At 35.9% G+C, this 22,686-nt stretch overlaps 1 protein-coding gene across 2 annotated transcripts in view; it reads right to left on the reverse strand.

Annotated features, from left to right (window-relative positions):
- EMCN (endomucin) overlaps positions 1–22,686 on the reverse strand; it is an 89,452-nt gene that overhangs the window by 55,556 nt on the left and 11,210 nt on the right. For both annotated transcript variants that reach the window (XM_037151929.2, XM_037151930.2), the window contains exon 2: positions 3,511–3,639. In XM_037151929.2, coding sequence (XP_037007824.2) covers positions 3,511–3,639 — 129 coding nt within the window. The remainder of the gene's footprint in view (positions 1–3,510; positions 3,640–22,686) is intronic.

A 22,686-nucleotide genomic window follows, 5' to 3' on the forward strand; every position in this document is an offset into this window, starting at 1 on the left:
GATACAAATTTAGGAAGAGATCAAGTCCTGTCTCTAATTGGGCAAACCTCCCGAGAGCAAGCCCTGCTCCAGGCAGGGCTCTATCCATCACCTTTGCCATTGTTGCAAAGGTTCTCATATTAATTGTACATTTTTCACTTTTCTGATGTTAAAATTTTTGCCATTTTCAGGAGAAAGAAAATGTGCATGCTTTAGAATACACTTAAGCACCATCACCCTGACTGATGTGGCTCAGGGGTTAAGCATCATCCTGCAAACTGCCAGGTCATCAGTTTGGTTCCTGGTCAGTGCACATGCCCAGGTTGCAGGCCAGGTCCCTGGTTGGAGGCATGCAGGAGACAACTGATTAATGTTTCGTATATCGATGTTTCTCTCGCTCTATTTCTCCCTCCTTTCCCCTCTCTCTAAAAATTAATAAGATATTTTTAAAAAGATTATATTTATTTATTTTTAGAGTGAGGGGAGGGGAAGCAGAAAGAGAGGGAGAGAAACATCAATGTGTGTTTGTCTCTCGAATCCCCCCTACTGGGACCTGGCCTGTAATCCAGGCATATACCCTGACTGGGAATCGAACATGAGACCTTTCTGTTTGCAGGCCAGTACTCAACCCATTGAGCCACACCAGCCAGGGCAATGAGTAAGATCTTTAAAAAAAGAATACACATGTACATTATGAAATCAAGTGTCTTTTGATCTTTAGAAAAGATAATACGATTGGGAAGCTTTACAATGAAAATAAAGGAGCTTCTCCATGGCATGCTTTTTTTGTTGTTAAAACTTTTATTGTGGCTAAAATGACCATGTTGGCCATGATAATGAGGGGAATATGGAATCACTTCACTGTAGACACACGTTTTGTGATATTATTGTGTAATCTAAAGATAGTTATTTTGGAGGATGATATATTGTATAAAACTCCTCAACATGCAAATCCTCTCACAGGTCTGAAGTTAAGAAAACATTATACTGATACACTGCTTAGAATATGAGAATTCAAAGCTAATTTCTCATCACCTTCATTATTTGTGTATTAATTATATTGCTTTTAGGGTCATGGGCAATGTCCGGTATACATAGTTCACCTTCCTTACATCCTAATATAAAAATGCTGATGAAGTAAGCCAGACAGAAAGCAGTTCCTTTCTCTGCCTTCCCTCCCTGCTAATTTTCCAATAGACATCATGGACCCTCAGCTGCCTGATGGCCCCCTCAATCCCAGCCATCATGCCAGACTTTCTGTTGCCCATCCTGTGTTAGAGCAGACTGTGGCCACAGAGCCTGCCTTCCTCCTCCATCTGCCTCCGACCACCACTCTCCCAGCTGTCCTCCTGAGAGACTCCAGAATGGACTCATTTCCTTCCCCTAACCCCTCTTCACTGCTAAATTTAAGGTTACTATATTTTTTAACCTGTTAAATCCCTCCAAACAAATATTAGATGATTCTAAGAAATTGTTATTAACTTCAAGGATTTCATAATGACATCGTAGCTATGTAATAAATTGTCTATATTTTTGAGATGCACATTTAGTATGTAGACATAAAACAGCATAAAGTCTGGATTCCATTTGAAATATTTTACAACCAAATAAAAAGAGAGAAGTGAAAGAAAAAGAAAAAAGAAGACAGGAAAAGAAAGAGGGAGGGAAGACAAAAAATAAACAAATGTGATAAAATCTTGGTTCTGGGAAATGAGCATATTGATATTAATTAATAGAACTCTCTAGGAACTATATGAACATTATTATAAAAATAAGAAACAAAACTTCTCTAGCCAATTACAATTTTTACCATTGAATGTGAATAATTTAAATATTTTCTGGGGTACTTTTGAAAACCACAGACTAGAGTTCAACTTTTGTTAACTCGGGATTATGAAGCAGTAAATGTCCCCATGAAAAGGAATGAGAAGTGTGTATGTGTGTGTGTGTGTGTGTGTGTGTGTGTGTGTGTACACACAATCTCGAGTGTTCTAGGCACTTGCTTCAGGAAAGGGTGTTTCATGGTCCCTTTACAGAAGCCCCCAACTATAAAGGCACTAAAAATGTCTCTCAGCTGTGCTTTACATGAGTAGGTACCGAGTTTTCCTTCCAAGTCAGAAACATACGGTATATTCCTGGTATCAGAAATGACAATTCTGTCTGAATTCCTTCACTGAATGCCTTTTCATTGTCTTTCACATAGTGGTTATGATTTGTATTATTTGGATAGCATTATGCATCACAAATCATTGTAGGCAGGATTAGGGGTCTTTCTATTGAAAAACCGTAAGTTCCAAATAATTAACATAATAATTATGGAACTTCAAACTTTTGGGTCTGCATGTCAAGCCAGTATTTACTGGGGGGAGCATTATTAACCCTGGAAATAGAACTGAAACAATTTTTAAAAACCATAAAAGTACATTGTGTAGGAGAGGACTGGAGGCTTCATATTTCCTGATTATGTCATTCGGAGCTTCTGTTGGTTGGAAATAAAGCCTGCACTACATTCTGGAAATAAAATTCCCTGTGGTGTCCTCATTGTGTGATGCTTTCTCCTCATTTGTAGAGAAATTCTAGGCATTTAAGGTTTCACCTTAAAATTAAACAATTCAGAAATAATGGACTATGTTCATAATATCCTCTTTGAGAATCACCACCACATTCAGTCCTAATTAACTAGCCCTCATGTGTCCTCAGCATGTGTTTAAATTTGGCATTCAAACAAGAGGTAAATGAAGAACACAGAGGCAAGAAAAACAGCTGTGGGAATTTAGTCAGTCATTCATCAGGGTGTGTGATTATCAGGTCTTTCTGTGAACTTACCATTCTAACCAGGTTTTCTGCCCCCAGGTGATCAACAAACAATTTTATTTTTCCTCTCCTTTGCTTATTGGACCTGAGTGAGCTGCCTCATTTTATTATGCTGTAGGACAAACAGCGAAGTATTCACTGGATTGATAACCTCTTCAGTTTTTCATTCAATGATCTCAATGGCTCCTTTTACTTTTCATGGATGGTAAGGTAATTCCGTTTAATACCTAGAGCCATAAAACGTGATGCCGTTGTCATTCAGTCCAGTAACAATAATGATGACATTGTTACTGAAACCTACAAATTAAAGCTGTAACCAGCCTGATAAAACTAACAAAATCAACTTGTTATTAGCACAGTTCTACCTTGTCAGCTGTGCTGCTTAAGTGGAGAACTAAAACATTTAGAAAGATATTTTTATGACTTAGGAAATGGTGATTTTATTCTACTCTAAAAATAAACTTTGTGTATGTAACCTTCATAATAGGATAATTCTCCAACAGGAAGTGACCCAAGGGGACATTAACAAAGAAGCCTACTGAGATCTCAGGGTTCTGTACTTAATCCAAAATAACATGAGTTTCAAAATAGTAAAATAGCACAGCACTTCATAATAGAAATAAGGTCCTAAATTATTTTCCTGTCATTAAATTACATAGGTGGTACTAATTTTATTTGTTAAAGTTAAGAGTAAATTTCACTAAGCATTTATCCTACCATTGGGAGATGTTCCAACTGTTGATGTCATAACAACATCTGGTGATGACGACTTTGTGACTTGCGTTGGGACAGAAGTTCCTGTTGCAAGAGCTGCTGTTGAGCCTAATGCAGGAGTGGTCTGATTATCTGAAAAAGTAAATTATGTTGAAGTAGTTACAGTAAAACTTACATTTATTTTGCCCAATCTCAGACTATTACATTTAAGTAAAATAAACTATATGTATGTTACTGCTAACCCAGTCAATGGGCCATGAGTTTGAAATTAATTTTCTGATTGTTATGAATTCAGCCTTGAGGTTATTATTCACTCGCAACCCCATCTGCTTTTCACCAATGACATGAATTTTCAGGATGGCTGGAAGGAGCAGTCTGTGGGTCTGAAAGAAAACAGTGTCTGAAAAAACTAGTAAGGAATGAATGTGTGAATTCGAAATTTAACACTATTTTTAAGTCAGCTAAACTAATGTCAGATAAAATAATTAAATAGGCACTCTCTGGACAGTGAATATTTTACTAAATATTATAATATTCAACATGCTTAAATTTTTTGTCATCAAGCCACCACAAATCTGCATTTTCAAATGTTTTACTTTTCTAAATTATAACAACCAAAGGCACGGAAAGAAAGGCAATTGTGATGTATATTATTTATTTACTTTTTAAAAATATATTTTTATTGATTATGTTATTACAGTTGTCCCATTTTTTTCTCCTCTTTATTCCCCTCCTCCCTGCACCCCTCTTCCGCCAGCATTCCCCACCTTAGTTCATGTCCATGGGCCACAAATATAAGTTCTTCGCTTCTCCATTTCCCATACTATTTGTAACCTCCCCCTGTCTATTTTGTACCTACCATTTATGCTTCTTATTCCCTGTACGTTTTCCTCCATTCTCTTCCATCCCCCTCCCTGCTGATAACCATCCATGTCATCTCTATTTCTGTGATTCTGTTCCTATTCTAGTTGTTTGCTTACCTTTTTTTTGTTTCTGCTTTTGTTTTTTTTAGGTTTGGTTGTTGATTGTTGTGAGTTTGTTGTCATCTTGCTGTTTGTATTTTTGATCTTCTTTTTCCCTTTAATATTTCATATAATAAGGTCTTGGTGATGATGAATTACTTTAATTTCACCTTATCTGGGAAACACTTTATGTGCCTTCCCATTCTAAATGATAGCTTTGCTGGATAGAGTAATCTTGGATGTAGGTCCTTGCCTTTCATGACTTGGAATACTTCTTTCCAGCCCTTTCTTGCCTGTAAGGTTTCTTTTGAGAAATCAGCTGATATTCTTCTGGGAATTCCTTTGTAGGTAACTATATTCTTTTCTCTTGCTGCTTAGAAATTTCTCTCTTTATGTTTAATCTTGGGTAATGTAATTATTATGTGCCTTGGTGTGCGCTTCCTCAGGTACAACTTCTTTGGGACTCTCTGAGCTTCCTGGACTTCCTGGAAGTCTATTTCCTTTGCCAGACTGGGGAAGTTCTGCTTTATAATGTTTTCAAAAAGTTTCCAATTTCTTGCTCTTCTTCTTCTTCTCCTTCCGGCACTCTTATGACTTGGGTGTTGGAGTGTTTAAAGTTGTCCCAGAGGATCCTGAGCCTCTCATTTTTTGAAATTCTTCCTCATTTGGTTCTGGTTGATGTTTATTTCTTCCTTTTGGTCCACACCATTGATTTGAGTCCCTGTTTCCTTCCCATCACCATTGGTTCCCTGTATATTTTTCTTTATTTCACTTTGCATAGCCTTCACTTTTTCCTCTATTTTGTGACCACACTCAACTGTTTCTGTGAGCATCCTGATCACCAGTGTTTTGAATTGTGCATCTGATAGGTTGTCTATCTCTTCATTGCTTAGTTGTGTTTTTCCTGGAGCTTTGATCTGCTCTTTCATTTGGGCCATTTTTTTTTTGTCTTGGCATGCCTGTTATGTAGTAAGGGGTGGAGCCTTAGGCGTTCACTAGGGTGGGGGAACCTGAGTCACAGCATTGTGATGCTATATGTGGTGTTATATGTTAGGGGGGGCAATGTGAATGTTTGATCGACTGCTCTGTCAGCCATTCCCTCTCCAGGTCCTCCAGCTGCCACCCTGCTGCAAGTCCTCACCACCCCAGCTACTGGTTTCAGCCCCTTTACCAGTCTGGATGAATATTTTTACTTAAAACTCCTTGGTTGTGGGATTTTCATATAGTTCAAATTTTTTGGCAGTTCTGGTTATTTTTTGTTTTTATACTTGTTGTTGTCCTTTTGGTTGTGTGAGGAGGCAAAGTGTATTTACCTGTGCCTTAATATTGGCCAGAACTACTATTTACTTTTAACAATTCTGTTTCAGCAGTAGAAAGTCAATATTTTATAATAATTCTTAAAACTCTCATTGAAATTTATTACTTTTTCGGAATGAGGTAGGAGTTAATTCTCAGTGATTTATGAAAAAAATTGTTTCAAATAATATTGTTATCTATTAGCATTTATACAATCTTTTAATCCTGTATTTTGTTATTCTTGTTTCTGTACACTCACTGTTAGTTTAAGGATCAAAAAACAACAAACTAATGTCTACAAAGGACTTAGAAAAAGTATTCATGTCCATAGAAGTCATTATTTTTATGTTGCAGGGTCAATGGAATATATTATAGCATTTAGTTAGGAGGATGGATTTTGAATAATGACATATTCAAATCCTAAACTAGTAATGTCATTTCAGTAAATGTATGTTATCAGTATGACTTCTCAAATATAAATTTCATCCAAATTTTTTCTCTTTGAAATATTAAATGTCAACTATAATTTTAAAAATTTTAAATTTTAAAATATTTTAAAAATAAGATATGTAGCCTGGTATTATAATTGTGCATTTCACATTTCAAAAATAGTACAATTTAAATATTGTCTTTGGTATACTAAAATAATTGTAATCATTTAAAATGTAGATATAAACTCATCAATTATAACTGTTGTTACATTAAAATAGAGTGTGCTAACTTCTTCAGTGATAGTGAATAAAAATTAAGTTAATTAAAATTTTTTTCTCTTTGAATCTGGGAAATACCAATAACCTTTCATGTCAGTGAAAAAGCAATATTTCAGATGCCATGAGATAAGGTGTATGTCCTATTTCACTTTATAGCATCCATTTTCAACCTTTTTTGTCTCATGGTACACATAAACTAATTTTTAAAATTCTGTGGCATACCCAAAAATATATTTTTGCCAATCTGACAAAAAAGTTATAATTGTGATTCACACTGGATGGCTACTGTTGTATTGGCTGTTGTCATTTTTTTTATTTGAAAATCTAAGGGAAAGAGATGCCTCTGATTCTATAGTTAGGTATTGCATGTTTTAAAATTCTTGTGGCACATTGGTTGAAAATCACTGCTCTATAGTTTTGAGGTGTTTGGAAGTGTTAGTGCTTAGTACCAACTTTGTTTACAGACCTTGCACAGAAATTGCTTGATGTATTCAGCATATATAGATGTGTTCAGTGCATACAGAAGTGACAGAACTACCTTTCCACAGGATTTATGGAAATCAAGTCTAAAACTTTTTTTTGCCTCTCAGAGGTGAAAAAGTTTGTGAAAAGCTTCACACCCTAGGTGTAGCCCCACTCCCTTCCACAGTATCCATCACAGAGAAATGACATAGCCTGGGTGAGGTTATCTCCTGTTAGACATTTTGTTCTCACTGTTTTTCTTTTTCTCCTAGAGTTCATGGTGTGACACTAGTTTCTAAGTTTAGTTTGTGGTTAAAGAAGTTATTCAAAGAAGCACATATCACACTGACTGGAAAATTTTCTTGCACATACTTTGGATGATTCCCATCTATTGACCACCTAAATATTAACAACCTTGACTTCTGAGTTTAATTGAGATCTTCAGAAATATTTTTATTTCCTTCCTCCCTCCATCCCTTTCTCCCTTTCTTCCTTCCCTTTTTCTTCTACAAACACTTAACTAATACAAAAGGCATTATTCAATACAGTAAAAGATTCTATGAGGTACCACATAGTATCACCCTTGTGTACCTTTCTATCTGGTGGGGAACCTATGCCTCTACAAAATAAATAATAAGGGATATTTTGTACATAGACCAGTGTTTTTCAAAGTGCAGTTTATGATGTAGTTACAGAGTGATTTAAAACTGATTTGTGGTTTAAAACTGTTTGACTACCCAAAGTCAAATCTCCTCTGTCACCATACACTCAACTTTGGGTGGTGGGCACACAAGGCAATATCCAGATGATGTGTTATAGAATTGTACACTTTAATCCTATATAATTTTATCACCCAATGATGATCCAATAAATTTGACTTTAAAAGAACAATAATAACAACAACAATAACAACAACAAAATCTGGTTAGTGGACCATAGTTAGGCCTTTTGCCAAATAAAAAAAAGAGACAATACTAGAATGATTCACAAATAATCTCATAAACTGTCTGTGTAGGTGTATATGTGTGTGTGTGTGTAAATTTAAATGAAATGTGTGCCAATACAGAATATATTTCTTAGTGTAATTTCAGCTAAAATTTGAAAGATATTGGACAAGAATTTATAAGATAAAAGGTGATGACTGCTGGCATGAGCAAGGAATGTTTCCTGAGAGGTGAATAGGTACTGGAGGTTGAAAAGTGTTTCCCCGCAGGCTAAAGGAGAGAGCATGAGCAAAGGTCTGGAGTGGGAACTTGAGAAGTAACCGAGAAGGCTGCAAATGGTTCTGTTTGGCTGGATTGCAGTATTCTGTGAAAGGGTGTAGTGGATGTTTGGTAAAATTTGGGAGGCCAGATCATAGAGAATCTTGAACACCAAGCTGGGGACTTGGGGCAATATCAATGCATCAGTGGGGAGCTTTGGAAAATGACTAAACAGAAATTGTCCTGTAGAAAAAAAATGATGAGGAAATGATGTGGCAGAGAATGAGAAAAGACACCAGTAGAATTGCACCGAAAGTCCCATTTTTATGTTGGAAATGTCTTCTGCCCTTTTGAAGTCTGCAGGTGAGATCACTGAGTTCCCACCCATGAAATAACTTGAGGTAAATTACAAGGAGGCAAATTTCCAGCCGCTGGTGAGGTAAGATAGAGAGGGACTGGAAGACTTTTCCTCCTCACCATCCTCTTCCACACATATGGCCACTGATTTCCTCGAGTAAACCTTAATCTACTAGTGCTCATAATGACCATTTCTATTATTAATTCTTCAGCCTACTCAACAGAGTATGCCTTCTTCTGGCAAGTACTGACAACAACTCCTAAAAGTATTGAATGTCACTACATGCCAGGTTCAATGTGAGTGCTTTCTGTGGATTGTCGCATTTAATCCTAACAAAAGGCAGGCAGTATGATGCTCCTACTCTTATGAGCACCATTTTACAGATGAGGACTCTGAAGCTCCGACAGGCTAAGCAGCTTGCCCACATGGGGAAGTTCTGCAGTAGAAATTTTCATTCAGACAGCCTTGACCCCGAGAAGATACTACTAACTACCACACATTTTGCCAAGAGTAGGTGGCTCCCTGCAAAGCCACATACCCTGGCTCCACCTGCTCTCTGGACAAAGTGTGATGGTAAAAGGGAAAAAGTGACTAGTGTTTTGCCTTTACGTATCTAGAATGAGGAAACAGGCATAACTCACCATTTTCTTAAAAATAACATTCATTCTTTTACATACATGTACATACACACATAAAGTATTTCCATATTCAACAACACTTTAAGAGAAACTTCCAATGTGCTAAAACTATATTTAAAAATAAAAATAAAGATTTACTCAGTTTAAAAATGCTGCAGATAGAAGCTTTTTCTTATTGTATGGTGAATAAGAAGTATTCCCATTAACTCCCACTATTGAGGATTTTATTGTTCGTGATGCAAGAAGCAGTTATGATTGTTCTGTATTTATGGCTCTTCTAGGCTTGATTTGATGTCACAATACACTATTTATTCTGAAGTATTATCTCTTCACAAGATATAGTAAGGTAGCATTTTCCTTCTTTTTCTCTCCAAGGTGATCAGAGATAAATTTAACAAGACCTGTGTTTTGCTTGTGCCAGTGACTTCGCTTGTGCCAAGTCAGAGAGTGCTGCTCTTGGGAAGTTCGGAGGGAAACAGATGGCATTTTGTCCTGATTCTGCCTGTGTCCATATACCCAGCCTGGGACACCATGACTCTGGTTTCCTGTGCTGTCAAAGGGCAAAGCGTTGTTGGGATTTTAATCAAACAACTATTTTAATCATAGAAACTACATGATAAATTTATGCTAAGGTATTTACATACACCCTGAATAGTCTTCTTTTCTCTGAAGTTCAAAGTATGAAATTCCCCAGTGTTCATACAGAAAACCAAATGGGACATTTCTTATATGAATTTATACATTTTGCCTTTGAGAATTCAGCTGTGGCTGGAAACCACGTATCTCATTTTCTCCTGTCTTCGAATCACTGAGTCATCAACCCTAATATTTCTAGTAACTCACGAACAGTCTCTACAAGTTAGAATTTCATTTACCCTCATATTGAGCAGCTCTCTGCCCAGTTATCTTTTTCCTTCCCACATCCATGTCTGAAGCCCACTAGAAATCCACTACTAAAGAGAACAGAACTTGCTGCTTCTACATCAATACTAATACTGGATGACTAAGTTAGCTTTTTAGGACCTGAAATTTGCCAAGAAGTTTTAAATAACCTAACATAATATAATCTCTACATTTCATGGCTTAGAAAATATATTAGTTTAAGATAGTTTCAAAAGATCACCACCCCAGTTACTAAAAATGTCCCCCCGATTCCAATTCAGTGCTCTATTATACAGCATAGAAAGATCTGTTTTTGTTCCTGCTTCTATTATATGGGCATGTGAGATGTCAGTGCAGTCCTGAAGGAGACAATGTTGTTTTCCCCTGAGTTACTTTTTAAAAAAATATTTACTTTGCCAGGTTTAGCTATTAACAAAATTCCAGAAGAAACATTTAAATTCTTTAAGGAAGCAAAAGAACAATTTCTTTAGAAATATGTAATTACAGTAAAATGCTAATTACTAAATGGTCCCATAAATCCTCAAAGCACCATAATTAGGTAATAATTTTCTAACCTAGACCAACTAATCTACAGAATTTCAGATAAAGTAGATAATTCTATATTTTAATAGTTTATCATGTATTATTTGCACTAATTCACATCATGTTCACACAATGCCACTGTCTATATATATTGCTATGCTCTCAGGCATTCAGAAATTTTACACAAATTTTATCGTGAGGCAAAGCACTTGTCAATTGTTTGGTTACGATTGCTGATGCTTATCGCCTTCAGCACCACAGCTTATAATGAACACACATCCACTGGTAAAGTTTGTATGTGATAGCAATACATAAATCAGTTTATTATAATTGGTCGGAGGACCCCTTTTCATAATAATTTGTCAGTAATTGCTAGCATTATAATTCTTCTTTAATGAGACCCTTATACCATAATTTTTAGCAAATGATCATTAATGAAGTTTGAGTTGAAAATTTCAATTTTCTCTCACACATTAAAACATGCATATTAAAAAAACAAAATATAATATATGGGAAATTTATACATAAAATAAAAAATATTTAAATTGATTAATTAAATAAAATATTGCACCTCTCTTCATGTTCCCATCAAAACAGAGCCTTCCTGAAAGATAAAGCAGCAACTGCTTTTGATGATCAGTTTTATATCAACACATACTTACTCTAATGGCAGTCCTTCTCTTTCGACATAGCAAAGGTCCACTTTAGTTCACTGCCAATCAAATATAATGCACTTAATTTTCCTCAATTAAAAAAGCAATTATTATGTTAGAATATATCCTTAATGATTTCTTTTATTTGCATTGATCCAAAACTTCATAAATCCTCTATGAAACATATAAGTAATACACTAACCAATCAGTTATTTACCCCCATTAACTTTTATTAAATAAAATTATGTTTTTTAGAGTTTGTCCCTCAAGATTATATATATATATACAGAGACAGAGAGAGAGACACAGCTTTAAGAGAGAGATAGCTGTAAGATTATGCTCAAGTGCCATATAAAAGTGGTGCTACATGATTAATATTATCCATAGCTAGTTTTACACAATGTAAAGTGAAATCAAAGTAAGGTGATGTCTCTTTATGTATCTGGAGTAGCTAGAATCATTTGTGTGGAAGAAGAGATTCAAGAGGAATCAAATGATTTAGCACAACATGGAAAAATGTTTCATCTGGATAGTTGAGGAAAAGGGAAAGTCAGTAGAGACCATATAATATCCCCTGTGAGGGGACATTGATGACTTAGCCACTATAAGCAAAGTGTTTTGGGAGAGGTAAACAGGAGAATTTACTTTTTAATAAAAACATCAGGGCCAGTGGCAACTCAGAAAATCATTTTAAATTTAAAGTACACTTTCAATTAATTTTAACAAGGTACTGTAGCAAGCCAAAAAATTGAGATTGCTTAAATTTTCTAGGTGGAATAAATTTTGGGGATAAGTAAGAAGAAAATTTCATTTTTTACAAAGAGAAAAATGTGCAGATTAGTGGGAGAAAGCTGTGCTCAGAACAGGAATCTCCTCAGGTTGCCAGCCATCTGCCAGGTGTGGAGGGAGCGCCAAGCCCGGCAGGCTCTGAGTGCGGACAGGTGTCTCAGCCACCTGGCCCCTCTGGGGAGAATAGTAAGGCAGCAGGATGTCGGTGAATTTCTTAAACAGAAAACAACAATATCTGCAAAATGGACCTGAAAATCTGAGGTGTTTTGCTGACAAATGAGTGGTGGTGTACAAGGCAAATGCCTCTATTCACCCAGGTGTTAAGGTTGGAAATTATGGAGCAGTTATTCTTCCTTCACAAAGTAACTGTGATTCTTTAAAATTCATGTTCCATAATAGTGAGATATTTTTAAAGGGTGGAGTCTATGATAAAGGATTTTTGTATACTGCACCAAGTTTTCTTGAAGAATTTCAATTTCTTGAGGTATAAAAAGGCAAAGGTTCTGGTTAACATTTATAGGGGCAGGAGTAACAGGGAAAAGAACAGCTTGGCCCTACTGCTGGGCTTGTAGACGATGGTCCCATAGTCCCTTCCACCATCCTGTGCTCTGACTGCAGAGAGGAACTATGGTTCTACAGCTCAAAAGGTACCTTTCAAGGAAACGCGATGGTTAGCCTTCACGCACTGGGGTATGCCCCAGCATTCTTTACAAGCAAGTCTCTTGGTCCAACATCATGGCTTCAGCAGGGGCTTGGATGCAGGGGGATTCCTCTCAGCCCTGGGAGAAAAAGCACTGCTCTGTCCCTTCTCTGGGCTCCATCTAGGGCCCGTGATAATAACAGAAGTTGCACTTCTGTTATCTGTCTAAATGTCAGCTCCCAATTTCCTCTGAACTTAGAATGTAGTCACTTGTAATCTTGGGTCTCAATTACAGGCTCTCCTGAACATTTCTTCAGAAACAGGGAAGGCCTCACTAGACACATTTATCAGCAGATCACATTAGCGTAGAATAGTGACTTGCACATATGAAATTACATGATGGGAAGTAGAAGGAAAACAGATCTGGCAATTCTGACATTAGCTAACTATGTACCTTTGATTGAGCCACTTTACCACATTGGGCCTCAGTTTCCTCTCTATAAAAAGTGGCTGTTAAACAAAGCCTTTACAGCTATAAGTATAACTATAAAGTAAATATTCATTATGGCAAAAAATAAAGTTAAGTTGTGTTTGTGCAGACCATAAGGATGCTTGTATTTCAGCAGTTTTACACAATAGCTTTATGGAGACATTAATCTGTTATCTGGGAGAAATCTGAGCCCTAAAGGAAATTCTATATTTTAAGGAACAAAAATGTCTACATCCATTTGCAGTTTGACAGTGTTGCCTGGATAAAGCATATTTCCCTTTAGAGTGTTTGTCTACACAGAATTAAAGGGAGGATGAAAGACAAAGTTTGAAATAAACATTTGGAATCCTTTTTTTAAAGTTTTCTTTTCCACATAGAATACCAAGTGTGAGGAAATATTTTGTATAGGTAAATGAATTCCTATGTGAAGAAACAGAGTTCGTATCTAACAAGCTGGTCATTGCCCTCCCACTGATGTGCATATATGTGTGTGCATGCATGATGTGCGTTCGTGTCTACATTTAATTGTGGATGACTGAATTTCTAAAAATAGTCTGTAATATTGCATTTGGAGCTAGAACATATTTGACTGAATTTGAGATATCTTATTTATCATATAATCTATGTCATTTTTGTCTTCATCAAATGTGAAGGAAAACTCTAGCTGATATAAAATGCTACTTAATTTGAAGAACAATCTGACAGTAACCAGAGGGGAGGTGGGGGGCTTATGGGGGGAAGGGTTTTCAGGAACATCTATAAAGGACACATGGACAAAACCAAGAGGGGCAGAAGCAGGGAACAGAGGTGGGGATGGATGGGGTGGGGGGAGTAATGGGGGGTAAATGCAGACAACTGTAACTGAACAACAATAAAGTAATTTAAAAAGAAGAATAAAAGGAAAAATAAAATGTTACTTAATTTGTATCAGTTGAAAGACTCTACTTTTCATTAAAAAGATAAAAATTAAAAGACAAAAATTGATTTATACCTTTTAAAAATTCAGAGATAATTTTTATTGCCCTGAAAAGAGTTATTTGAAGGGACAAACAACTTTAAATGATGGACATGGCTAGAAGACAGGCGAGTGTAACATTCATCCAGCTCTGATGTCCTCATTCCACCGTTCACAGTCTTTCCCTCTACATTGCCTAGAGCCTTGTAATGACAGTCAGGTCTGCGGCTGCAGTATCACTGCGTGACACTTCAGGACTCTAATGACCTTAGAGAGCATGTTTATCTTATTACTAATTGTTATGGAAATAAATATAACTAGTTAAGATAGGAAAAGCATTGAAAGTTAAAAACATTGATCGTTTTGTTTTGGTTGACCAACCAGCCCCTTTATCCATCAGGGATTATTACACAAATCAAAGCAAAACACAATCTCTTGGCTCCAAGTTTTAGCTTATCTTGTTCATTATTAGAACATTAGTGTGAAACAATTCTACTAGAAACTTTAAAGTAAAATAGTCAACTTTTTATTGTAATATCAAATGACTCTGAGAAAATTTATGCAGGACTTTCTAAGATAAAACTTCTTTAGTGTGCTTATCACTTTACTTGTCACTTGTCCTGTTTTTAGGGCAACGTTTCAGGAAAATGTTTATCTTTTTTTGTTTCGGCATAAAGAAGCAGTGACATGGTAAATGTATTATTGTTTGGTCTCACTTTTATAGCAAAATCACTAATTACTTCACCTCGATTATACCAAACAACTATTTTGCCCTCTTTATTTCATTTGCATCAACTTATTTTTTAACATATGTATCTAATGTCCCATGTGAATTTAAGAAAAGACACTGAATAATTGAAGATAATCTGTGAGCCTGAATTAAATCAGGTGGCACAGGAAGAGAATAATCGCAGGGCTCTGGGCCCCACCCACCACTTACCAGCCACGTGACTTTGGGCAAATTGCTTAATCTCTTTAGCCTCAGTTTTTAATGTTATAGAAACCCACCTTGTAGGGGTTTTGTACAGTCAAAATATTAGTATATGTAAAAAGATGCAGCTCATATCTGAGTTGCACTTAAATTTACCATAAAAACCATTAGGTCAGACAAATTTATGTCTCTTCCTTATATTGTCCCTCACTACTTGATTAAATTCTTACAGGGCCATGTCCGTACAGTCGGTGGGTTCAAGGTAGTAAAGTCTTTCTGAAAAAAGTTTAAAATCTTCCCTAAATCATAACCTGTTTCCCACTTATGTCCTAACTTTGACAACTACTTTGCCAGATTTTATGTTTATTTTCTTTTTAACACCCTTATACCATTTTTTCCAAAAAAGTTTGATTATAGTAGTAGAATGGAAAAATTTCAGAATCACAGAAAGAAAACTCGGAAGCCGTTTCCATGCAGTGGGAGTAACAGACATTACATGGCGCAGTTTCCTAGGCCCGGGTTGCTGCGATGCTGGGAGCCTGGTGCCACTGGGGTCTGCAGACTTTTCCCAGGGATTACCAAATGTGTATCCACACTCAATCCAGTCTATGTACTAAAAAATAGTCACCCATGTATGCTGCTATCTTTAGATATATATAGCTTCTACTGTGAGTAATAAAATACGAAAAATTTTAAAGTGCTAAATATTTAGAAGCATTCCATTTCTAAACACGTGGATGCAATTATTATCTTTGTGGAAAAGGAGTTCATAATAAATTCCACATAAATGAGATTTATCTTCAGAAAATTGCAGTCCACTTCATTGTACAATATATCTTTGCATATCAATAATAGTACAATTTGGTTATTTTGACTAAAGGCTTTCTCTAGCAGCACAAACTGAATCAGACTTTGTTATCTTCTTCAACTGTTCCGGGCAAATGGTTAGGGACACTCTCTGTACACCTGTGACTCATACTTTTTAATTAGAAACAAACAAGCAAAGACTTACAGAGCAATGGATTTATACGCCCTTTTGATTCCAGTATGTCCCATTTCTAAGTGCTTTCGGTAAATCTACTTCCCACAGTTTCTCCACATTGGTTATAGAAAAACTGCACAGACCCACATGCCCCTTAGGAACCCATCACGAATTTACACAAGGACAAGGTAGTTATGGTGTCTACTTTCTGATTCTAGAGACTAGCTTTTACATGGCATGTTTTCCAAGTTAAAAATATTCTCAACTTTTCATTAGAATGCCATCAAAATAGTCACTTGTGGTGGGTTAATTAAATCTAACACATTTAAAAATAACTCTGTATGTCGAGGGACAGATGCAGCCCTTGGAAAAAGAAAGAAGTTACACTGAACATTGCAACAGATTTTTGTATTTAATAGTAGGCAACAGACGTTTCCAGAAAATGTTTTCAAAGCCTGTTTGGGAAGTATCTGCTCTCTTGATGGGGGAGAAATCAGGAAATTCATTTGTCTCATTATTTTAAAGTGGTACCTTCTTGCATGACATCATCCATCCACTTTTAACTACAAAAATGAACCCTCTAAAAATCCATTCCCAGATGCCAAGACTAGGCATGGAAAATGAAGACTTGGATGGAAAATTTGTTCTCATCTGAGAACAAATGGTCAGATGTGGTCTTTCTAAAGGTGATTTTTTTAATGCAAAAGGATGTGCAGGCCGTAAGCGATGTAAGAGAAAGAGCTAGAAAGATCTGAATAGCTCCGCTCAACAAAAACAAAACCAAAAACAAACAAAAACCAAAACCAAAAAACCAAACAAACCCCTGAAACAATTTGTTAGTTTTTTTTCCCCTCTGAGGTTGAAAAGGCAGAATATATGGAGGAACAGAAAAAAGGCCAAGTAAGAAGGAATTTGAGTAACAGAGATATTTAAAACTCATCCTTAACTCTTACATAAAACCTTCCTTTGGTCAAACCTTCCTTTCTTCTGTAAATTCGGTTTCTACACATGCAGTCTGCAAATACCAAACCAAACTGTAGTTAAGAGGACCTTTCTGGGCATGTATGAAGGAAAGGGGAACTACATTTTCGTTGCTGCTAATGCAAAGCTAAATGTTGCAAGATACCAAATGGAGTACAAGATTTAAAGGACACAGGTAGCTGCAAAGAAAGATGAGCCTGAGAACTTAATCTTCCCCCTGCCACAAAGGATTTGTTTGCACAAATGTCGAGCATTGCTCTTTCCTCAGAGAAGAGTATGTGTTCGATCTGAACATATTTTTGTATTAAAGGATGGAGATATCCCAGTGACTTCTGAGTTATATAAAATTAGTTTCTTAGTTTATTGAATACCATTTACTGGATTCAAAATTGCTAAGTCACATTTATCCACTGGCTGAGCAGAGGATGATAATAAATTTGTTCTGTAGTAAATTATTCCAGATAGAGTTGGCTATAAATTGTTTGCTTCATAAATACAGCAAGATAGATAATAAAAATATAGATCCTCAAGCTATGGAATAAACACTTCAATGCAGCAGCAATAATTACTGAAATCTGAGATATCACTGGTATTAAGCAATAAAGTATTTTCTAACTGTGAAGGTTGCCATTAAATCACAGTTGACATTTATTTGTAAACTGATTTTTTCTGGTTTCAAAGACAAATTCCTGGCTGAACAATTAAATTTACTTTCCTGACAGAGTAACAGAGATAGAAAGAGAAACCAATTATGTATAATCTGTCATTATTATCAATATATAATTAGTTTATTTTGTTCAGAATGCCTAAAAAGTATGGTGCCTTGTATAATTAAACATTTTTATTTGTTTAGAATCATTATGTCAGATATACCAGAATGATAGATTTCAAGCAATTAGAAATGAATACCAGGTTAGCATTAACATGTCTGTCTACCTCTACTATGAGTGCTATACTGGAAAAATAGAGCTTTATTAAATTGTAGATATAAGTAAATTTTTTTCCTGAATAGCCAGAATCCTCAAAATGTTATAATTATACTGTATTTTATTTTTTTAATATATTTTATTGATTATGCTATTACAGTTGTCCCATATTTTTCTCCCCTTTATTCCCCTCTGCTCTGTACTTCCCTCTCACCATCATTCCCCCACCTTAGTTCATGTCCGTGGGTCACACATAAAAGTTCTTTTGCTTCTCCTTTTCCTAATCTTACCCTTTAAAAAGCAAGGTCACTGGAGCCCAAAGATCAGTATTGCTTAAGTGCCTGATGATATTGGTAAAAAGGAAGGGCTGAGTAGGTGATTGACAATCATTTACTGTCTCAAATACGTATGTGGAGAAGAAAATATATATGTTTGTCCCCCTTATCCATGGTTTCACTTCCCACATTTTCGGTTACCCATGGTCAACCACAGTCCAAAATGTTAAATGAAAAATTCCAGAAATAAACAGTTAATGAATTATAAATTGCCCACCCTTCATGATCTAATCTCTTGGTATTGGCCTTCTCCTCTGCACTGTGGATCATCTCATTGTCTAGTGTCTCCATGCTGTGTGAACTCACTGCCCATTGGTCCCTAGTAGTCTTCTCTGTTATCAGATGGACTGCCACAGTATCGAAGTGCTTATGTTCAAATTACCCTTACTCTACTTATAATGGCCTTAAAGCATGAGAATAGTGATATTGGCAATTCGGATATGCCAAAGAAAAGCCATGAAAGGGCTTCCTTTAAGTGAAAAAGTGTGAATTTGGTATTATCTGTGGTTTTAGGCATCCGCTGTATGTCTTTGAAGTATTATCCACAGACAGGAGGGGATGACTCTACAAATCGCAAGTCAGGGCCCTACAATAATCTAGTTAGGATTGACTAAGGCTTTTGATTTTGACATTACAAACTAGATTATAAGCCAGTAAAGGACAAAATGAATTTAGGAGTCTGGTGCAATTATGACCTGGTTTAAGAAATAGAATATTATCAGCTGTTCAGAAGCTCCTTGGAAATGTTCTGTTAGTTACACACCTCTCCTGCTGCTCTAGAGGTTAGCCATAGCTAATCTGACTTATGGCCATTACTTCTAGCCATTTTTTACAGTATGGATTTTCAACTGGTGTGCTACAAGAATTTTTAAAACATACAATGTCTCACTATTTTAGTCAGGGGCACTGACCTCTTTTTCATGAGATTGTCAAATAAAAAAATGACAACAGTCAACACAAAAATAGCCATATGGTGTGAACAAATCAAATTATACCTTTTTGTCAGATCAGTAAAAAAATATATACATATTTTGGTATTCCACAGAATTTTATTAGTTTACAGTTACCATTAGATGGAAAAGATTGAAAATCACTGTTTTATAGATTTACTGTCTATATGCACATCTCAATACAATAAAACTTAGATTTGACTGTTTTTAACTTAATGTAAATGGAAATATATTGTATTTTTGTATCTCATTTAATAGTATAGTTTATAATACTTTATTTTGTTGAGTACAGCTGTAGTCTGTTCACTGGCACTGTCTACAGTTCATTGAATGAATAAGCCATAATTTGCTTATTAACTTGCAATTCTAGTTATTTGTGCTCCACTAATTTTTGCATATTATAAAATTTCTATAAGCATACTTTATTTCTATTCTTATGAAAAAGTTAAGTACCTGTGTAAGTCTGCCCCTTTTTTGGATTGGATTATTTTTATTTTTCTTACAGATTTATAGTTTTTACATATATATTTGTAGATGAAGGGGTTTTTTGTTAGTTGTAATCATATCAGATATTTTCTGCCATTTTGTGGCTGTCTTTTCACTTTTGCTACTTACTGTCTTTTGATAAGTAGAGTAATGAATTCTAAAACAATAAAGTACATGTATTTTCCTTTATGGTTAGTGCTTTTTGTGTATTTTCCTAGAATAAAGTACCAAAAATATTCTTCTATATATTATTCTTAAAGTTTTTGAGTTCACATCCTAGTAAGTAATTCATCTGGGGCTGGCTAGTTGAATTGTTATACAGGAATCCCATATAATTTTTCCCTAATGTCTTCCTGATTGTGTCAGCAGGATTTAGTGAAAGGCCGATGCTTTCCCAATGCACTGTGGTTCTATCTTTATTTTATGTCAGAAATCCATATACCTGTAGGTTCATGTCAGAACTCTCTAGTCTATCTACTGATCTACATGGCATTGAAGCCATTATTGTTTAATATGTCTAACTTGCAATAATTTAACAATTTTTGCTACTACATCTTTGATATGGGGCTTGATATCTGGTAAAGCTAGTTTTCCTTTATTGCATTTCTTCAAGAATTACTAAGATTTTCTTGACCGTATGTATTTCCACATAAAAATTTATAATCATTTCCTTATATTCCACAATAAAATCTATCGGGGTTTTATTTGTAACTATATTCAATCTGTAGGTCTTTTAGGAGACAATGAATAAAATTAAAATACTGGGTTGTCAAATCTAGGAACATTATTATATATTAGTAATATTTAAGCTATTCTTTAATTCTACTCAATAATCTTTTATTATTCTTCTCATAGAAATCATGACTATCTTGTATTAGAATTATTTATAGGTACTTGATATATTTTGATTTTCTGTAATGGCATATTGTTAAGTTTTTCTTTAAAAAATTTTGTTGCATAGATAGAAATATAATTAATACGTAAGTTCTATATCCAGAAAACTTGATGCATTCTTTTTTTTTATACTCACCTAAGGACATGCTTATTGATTTTAGAGGGAGGGCAAGGAAGGAAGAGAGGAAGAGAAACATGGATGTGAGAGAGAAACATTGATTTGTAACCTCTTATACACGTCCCAACCAGAGGCCAAATCCACAATGTAGGCATTGTACCCTGACCAGGGACTGAACCTGCAAGCTTTCAGTTTATGGGACAACACTGAGTCATACTATCAGGGTAGATGAATTCTCTAATTCTGATAATTTATCAGTAAATTCTTGTGGATATTCTACTTACACAATTATATATCACCTACAAAAATGTTTTATTTTTTCTTTTTTAACTGAGATGTTTATTTTCTTGTTTTACAGCACTAGCTAGCATAGTTAGTACAATGTTTGATAAAAGTAATATTTCTGGGCAAGATTGTGCTATTTTCATTATCAAAGGGAAATCTAACATTCATCTATTATTCACAACGTTTATGATGATGGCTATAGTTTTTGAAGCTACTTTGTCAGATGAAGAAAATCCCCTATAGTCTTATTTACTAATTTTTTATGAGGAATACATATTGAATTATTAATAGTGTTTTTTCTGCATCTGTTCAAATGATTATATATTTTCTCTGTATTCTGTCAGTGTAGCAAATTACACTGATTGATTTCCTAGTGTTAAACCCACTTCACATTGCAAATGAAATCCCAACTTTGATGAACTTAAGTACCTTTTTTAATGATTTAGTGTATTTTTACATTTTTTTTAATAATGAATTTGATGTATAATATTCCCTTCTTATATTTCTGGCAGGGTTTTATTTTCACCCATATGCTAGCCTCATGATACAAGTTAGGGAGTAAAATCTCTACTTTTATTCTCTGGACAATTTTATATAAAACTAGTTTACTTATTATTTAAATGATTAGTATAATTTTCTGGTAACACCACCTGGACTGGGAATTTTTATGTGTGAGTAGGAAGACTATTACTTGCTTATTCAAATTTTTAAAAAGATTTTATTTATTTATTTTTAGAGAAAGGGGAAGGGAAGGAGAAAGTGAGATATACAAAAATCAGTGTGTGGTTGCCTCTCTCACACTCCAAACTGGGGACCTGGCCCACAACCCAGGCATGTGCACTGATTGGGAATTGAACTGGTGATCCTTTGGTTTGCAGATCTGTGCTCAACCTGTTACCGAACAAGAGGAGGTCCGAGGGAGGGGCAATACAATATTTGGCCCACCTAGGGATGCCCAAAACTGCTATACAACAGGGGCCCCTCCCAAAAACAAAATACTAAAATCTACTGGGCCCTTCTGTCCGCCGCCAATTGGAAAGACATCTCTTAATGCCAGAGATTTGTGAAAAGGAAACAAAATGTTTATTTAATGCTATTCAGGCCTAATGCCTCCACTAAAATATCAAAGTCCTTTAGGTTGTACACCTACACCCACACAGTGCTCCCTTCTCCCACTGTCCCAACTCCGGGTACCGTAAATCAGGAAAAGAGCACACGTCTGTGTTGCAGGCCTCTGGCACCGTCAGCTGTGTCACTGTGCAGGATCTCTCTCTCTCTAGTTAATCCAAAGTACTGTGGTAGCCTCTCATGGTCCACTGGCAAGAGTCCTTTGTACCCAGTTCCAGTCAAAGTCTCTCTTGCTTTTTCAGGCCACGCGGCCAAAGGGGGCACCCGAAAGCTGCGTGGGCCTCTTCTACCAAAGCTGCAGGAGTCCGCACTCCACCAAAAGCATGTGGCTTTCTTCTTCACCTGGCTGCAGGGATCTCCATTCTGGCAAAGCTGCGTGGTTTTTCCCTTTCACCTCGGAAAGAGGGGGTCTGCACCCTGCCAAAACCACGTGGCTCCCCTCTTTCACCTCACCTAGAGGGGGTCCTCACTCTGCTGAAACCGCGTGGCTCTCTCTCCCAGGCCTTCTCACTCAGGAGCGCAGCCCCTAGTTACATTCTGAGTCCAAGCCCTTCTCACTCAGGAGAGCAGCCGTTAGTTCTCA

The sequence above is a fragment of the Artibeus jamaicensis genome, unplaced genomic scaffold (genome assembly GCF_021234435.1).
Source record: "Artibeus jamaicensis isolate MK-2021 breed Jamaican fruit bat unplaced genomic scaffold, CSHL_Jam_final contig_452, whole genome shotgun sequence".
Taxonomy (NCBI): Eukaryota; Metazoa; Chordata; class Mammalia; order Chiroptera; family Phyllostomidae; genus Artibeus; species Artibeus jamaicensis.